We start from the raw sequence: 5,532 nt of genomic DNA, 5'->3' as shown, positions 1-5,532 counted from the left end.
ATGAAGGGGCATATTTCATAAATAAATTTTCACTGTTTTAGTTACACTTTAATCAGCCATTTATAACATCTCTTAGAGTATTCAATACATTACTCTAACACCATTTTTTTTTAATAAAAGCTTACGTTTAAAACCAAAGAGGATGAATAGCAAAACCAAATTCAAAATAAGAATACTAATTAGTGCCCTAAACCCTAATAATAGGATTTTCTTATATCTCAATATGTTAGTAGTCAATAATTTGTTAAATGTACATGTGTGTAGTTTTCCCATAAAGAAATATCCATTTTTTTTATGGGACGGGATCCATTTATTTCAAGAGTAAATTTTTTTTTAATTTATTTCACATCTTAGCCATCAATTCTTGGAAAATTCAATGGTTTGAATTAGTGTGTGAATCTAAAGCATTAGATTTCCCTAAAATTGATGGTTAAGATGTGAAATAAGCTTTTTAAACTTAATCTTCTAGTAAATTCCATCTCTTTATTTATTTATTTATTCCTTAACCTTAAATAGTACTAGCTAGTAAGATACAAATGAGAATCATGGTCATTGCATTCAATTCATGCTACTAAAAAAAGTAGAATTCAAATGATTCATCATACAAATATTGCACATATACATTGAAATCTAGCATTGTACCATGATCTTGATCAAGCTAATGAAATTAAATAAAAGCTTTAATTTGATTTCCAAGATTAATTAAGAAGTCTTAAAGGGCATGCAAATACTTTGTCACACACATTTTTATCAAGGAATGAAGTATAGCATCATGAGCAATCAGCCTTAATTCTTCTTGAGCAGATTGACTGCTCATGATATTATATCATTTCCATGATTGTGCTACCATATATATATAATATATGTATATATATAGTGCTGCCCCAATTGTAAACTTTGACCTACTGAAAGCCCCCTCCAAGGGTAGGTGCCCAATAATCAGCTCCACTCTCACTTCCAACTTGTTGTGTGCATGACACTGGAACTAGGCACAACCCTCTACTCTTCAGGTCCTTATTTGGTTCTTCTTGATAATCCTAATTAACAACATTCAAAGTAAAAGGGAATAAGAATAAAATTTGAATGTAATATTTATATATTGTCAATGATGATGACATAAATGATGGATGATATAGTGACAATGTATCAAAATCATACATTATCAGTGCATACATATTTTTCTCATAAAATATATTGATTTGATGTTAATTACCATGATCAAAAGGATTTAATTGGAATGTTGTAAAACTGTTTATTACATTGTTAATCAATTATGTATTGCTTTATCATTAAAAAGATATGATTTAATGTATTTCTAATTACATTGTTAATAAATTAAAAAATTATGGTTGATTGATAATATAAAAAAATTTATATGAAGGGTACATCACTATTAAACTCTAATAATTCTAAAACAAAACATGATAGTTTTTCTTCTTTTTAGAACAATGAATTACCTGCTCAATAGGTGCTTTCCTCTTCAAGCAGTTTTCATTCACCAGCTATATATAACCAGAAAAAAAAAATGAGAATTTTATAGGCTTTTAAAAAAATTTCGTATACAATAATAGGCTTTCAACTCTACAATTGGTAGAAAAAGCCTATTTGTTTGATTATTATATTATATCTGATAAAGGTGGTTACATTTCTCTTTAATAATATATGTTTTTCTTCATATAATAATATTGAATGTAAGCTTAACTAGTAGAAGTAGCTTCTTTCCAAATACAAAATCTGAAAGCCATTTAAGTGGTTTAGTGGATCCAATGCAAAGCATACCTGACCAGGGTCTTCAGGGAATATACAATTCTTCTCTCCATGAACCTAATTAAACGATAAATAATCACAATCATCACTCAATTATACTGCATAATTACCCATTAATTACTACACTAGTTCACATGCAAGATGAAAGAAGCATGAGAGAGAACTCTTGTTTTGGAAGTTAATATGACTTTATCCATAGAAAAATGATAATTCTTTTTTTTGTACATAGGAAAATGCTAATTCTACATTATATATACATCTACCTTAACATATTTACAGACATATGAACACATCAACAAAATCACTTCTTTTTTTGAAAAATGACTTTTAAGTTTTTTTGCACATGCTTGGGCATTTCTCTCTCTTTCATTAGTTAAAATTTCAAAAGAATGTATTACTTTATCTTGTAAAAGATCAATTATTGATCTTTCTCTTATATTGGATTAGTACTCATGTACTCATTTAATACATTTTACTTATAAAAAAATAATTTCAAAAGATTAGTTGTGCACCAAAACCTATATATAAAAAGTACATTACATTTTAACATAATCCAAAAACTATTTTTTAAGTTTAAACAAATGGATCTACAAAAAATTGAAATGTACTTAATTATAGTTAATTAATAAAATTACATAAATATAAAATAGTTGTGTGTATAATATATAAATATGTATATGTGGTTAATATAAAAATGTACAAGATGAATTATTAGATGCCAATGCATATGTTAGTATTTCTTACTGAGTGTTGGTGCCTCGGGTTTCCTGATCCACTGCTCATGTATGGTAAAGTAAGGGCCTGCAAACATGAAAAAGATTGTAGAACTCCAATAATTAATATTTAATAATTAATAATAATAATTAATAATTAAAGGGAATGTTGAAAGAACAGAAATGTGAAATGAAACTTTAAGAGCGTGCCATGACTGGTTTGAGAAGAAATATGAGACCTCAATTTGACTCTGAAGGAATCTAATATACCCAATAGCTTCTAACAAGACAGATGCTGTGTCAGTCTGCAAAAGTGAAATATACCATTTCTTACTCATCACTTCTAAATAATACTTTTTATATAGAAAAGTAGATGATGGGTCTAAAAATAATTTAACAAAAATGCCCTTATTGAGTAAAACTATGCAATATAATTAGAATTTCTTAATAATTTTGTATATATATAGAATTTTTAAAATTTAAGAAAAATGTTACATAGATATCTAGTACCATTTTTAATTTTCTTAAAAAATTGTTACCTCCTCTTGGAGTTAGAGATTAAGGGTGGATATGTGAACTTTTACTATTAGATTTTGTACATAAAGAATGTTGGTATTTTCTATTGAACTAGACATATTTAATTAAATAAGTGGATTAGTCATTTTTTGTTGTTAGATATATGTATTAGTATATATAGGCTCACCTTCCCAAATGGGGAAACAAGTTGATGAAGTGCTGTAACTCTGTCACCTAACTTCTCCTTCCTAACCTGAAATTGAGAAGATCTATCATCATATTAATGTGTGGGACAAGCACATGCTTAAATATTGTCTATATCTTATTGTTTCATTTGGCTAATTTCTATTCCTTTTTTATTTGTGAGATAAAAGAATCATGATGATTGAGAATTGGACAAGCAAGAAAGACAACAGTTACAACCCACATGGTGTTTGTGTGTGATAGGTTATGTGTATATGTTTTTATGTCTGAAAGAGAGTTTAAGTGTTGGAAGTTTCTGCCTAGTAGTTTGCATTGTACCTTCATTGTAGACTGAGTTGTGGAAGCTTGAACCCTAGCTTTCTTCACTGCCCCACCACCAGTGCTGTTGCACTGAACAAAAGAAAGAAAATTTTGGGGTAAATTTACATTCTATAAAACAAAACCAAAAAAATACTAGAAGCAGAAATTAAAATGAGAATTTTTTGTGTTGTCCAAGTTTTATTTATCTAAAAAAATAGGAGTAATTCATTATAAATGTTATGATAAAGATAAAGTTATATTCTTTGTTGTTCTACTTAATTGTTGAAGCAAACCTAATTAATGAGCACCCTTGTGATATCTAAATAAAATATAGTTTATACTAAAAATAATGATCAAGTGTACCATATCATTTCATTAGGTTAATTCAAAGTAGATAAAAGAATGGAAGTAATCAAGTTTTTATCCACGTTCTGTTTTCTAGAATATTAGTTTAATTTGTTGATTGTATTTCATATTGTATTTGATGGAAATTTTTCCTTATATTTTTGGGTTGGAGTACCCCTTTTACTCCCATAATTAAGTTTAATTTCTTGGTTTATAAAAAAAGGACTATTTGATTCACAATATATGAAGAAAGAATAAAGAACCCCTTGTGATTCAAACGAAAAAAGTTGCAAGATTCTTGCCTTTAGCATATATATATGTGTTGAAAAATATAATTTTAAAGTATTCTAAAATGTAAAAGCTTTTTTCTCTGGCCAAGTTTAAAGGTAAAATATAGTAAAGTTTCATGAAAAGTAGGCTTGTCTAAACTTATTGACCAAGAACAGAAAAGATAATAGATGAATTCATAAAAATGAAAAATCTTCTCAATTAATCAAGGATTTTTACATCCTTAGATCAAAAACCTCTTCCTTAATTACCTCAGAAGATGGATCTGGTGGTGGATGCCTTGCATCATTCTTAGAAAAATCAAGCATGTTGGTGCTGAAACTAGTGACACATGAATTTGGAGACCAAGTAGTAGTCTTTGTTGGTGTTTGAAGTTCATGTTCATTTCCATGTCCATACACATAGCTATTAACTGACCTTTCTTGTTTAACATCAACAAAAGAAGCATTTGGAGCTTGACTTAGCATTTGATCCTCCCAACAATTCTCTAACCTCTTAGTCTGAAACTGATCCATAACACCCTTATCTTCTTCACCCACAAGTCCATCCCTACAATAAAAATGACCAAGAAATCAACAATTAACTTTCATCCTTGTTAGATTATGCTAAGATTAATTATCTTATATCCAAAAATAATAATAATAATAATAATAATAATAATAATAATAATAATAATAATAATAATAATAATAATAATAATAATAATAATAATAATAATAATAATAATAATAATAATAATAATAATAATAATAATAATAATAATAATAATAATAATAATAATAAATGCAACTGTACGGCACCCTCGATCTCTATTTACTAAGATTATACTAAGTTTTATATTGGTTATCGACTGCTCGATACAACTTTTTACATGGTTTTAGGATGAGCTATGTATGACTTTACTACAAATTAAAGTACAACATGCATAAGCTAGGGTGCTAAAAATTCCTTGGAAAATTTTTAAACAAATTATTTCACCAAAATAATTTGTGTTTGTGAAAGAGATCTAGATGAATACATGAGTAGGTGGCTCCATGACTCAGGAAGCTCTTGATTATCATGCAAAGAAGTGAAAGGAAAAGAAGAAGTTTGAGGGTATGGAGTGAGAAAGTTAGAAGGAGTAGTATTTGAGAAGAAATGAGGAGTTTGTGAAGCATTAGGAGGCCTCATAGTATTGATGTTCCACCAATTAGGGTTCCCAGCCATCATTTGTTGCACTGGTGATGAGCTTTGAAGAACACCTCTATTCATGCCTTCAAATTCTTTCTTTAGGTTTTTACAAAGAAAAGATTTCTCTCTTTCTCTTTCTTTCTTTCTTTGTTTGCTTTTCCTACCTAAAGGGTCTTTGTAGAAATTGAGAGGTTCTCTTGAGGTTGATTAAGTAGGGAGAGTACCATTG

The 5,532-nt window shown here is 28.3% G+C and overlaps 1 protein-coding gene across 1 annotated transcript; it reads right to left on the bottom strand.

The window, feature by feature from the left end:
• On the bottom strand, window positions 532–5,532 carry LOC109342986 (transcription factor bHLH68-like). The gene is made up of 9 exons (XM_019581080.1): window positions 5,152–5,532; window positions 4,385–4,682; window positions 3,519–3,590; window positions 3,184–3,249; window positions 2,720–2,785; window positions 2,512–2,568; window positions 1,780–1,824; window positions 1,458–1,502; window positions 532–1,037 (listed from the first exon to the last, which is right to left on the bottom strand). The coding sequence occupies exons 1-9, from the start codon at window positions 5,382–5,384 to the stop codon at window positions 903–905; spliced, it is 1,017 nt and encodes a 338-aa protein (XP_019436625.1). The 5' UTR covers window positions 5,385–5,532; the 3' UTR covers window positions 532–902.

Source organism: Lupinus angustifolius, chromosome LG03 (genome assembly GCF_001865875.1).
Source record: "Lupinus angustifolius cultivar Tanjil chromosome LG03, LupAngTanjil_v1.0, whole genome shotgun sequence".
NCBI lineage: Eukaryota > Viridiplantae > Streptophyta > Magnoliopsida > Fabales > Fabaceae > Lupinus > Lupinus angustifolius.
This window is presented reverse-complemented; position numbering and strand designations above follow the sequence as displayed.

Bases quoted from the DNA above. Each gene is read 5' to 3' on its own strand.
- LOC109342986 (XM_019581080.1), bottom strand. From the start codon at position 5,384: ATGAATAGAGGTGTTCTTCAAAGCTCATCACCAGTGCAACAAATGATG. The intron at 3,591-4,384 runs GTAATTAAGGAA...TCTTTTGTTCAG, and splicing joins CACCAGATCCATCTTCTGAG to TGCAACAGCACTGGTGGTGG. The intron at 1,503-1,779 runs GTATGCTTTGCA...GGTTATATATAG, and splicing joins TCCCTGAAGACCCTGGTCAG to CTGGTGAATGAAAACTGCTT.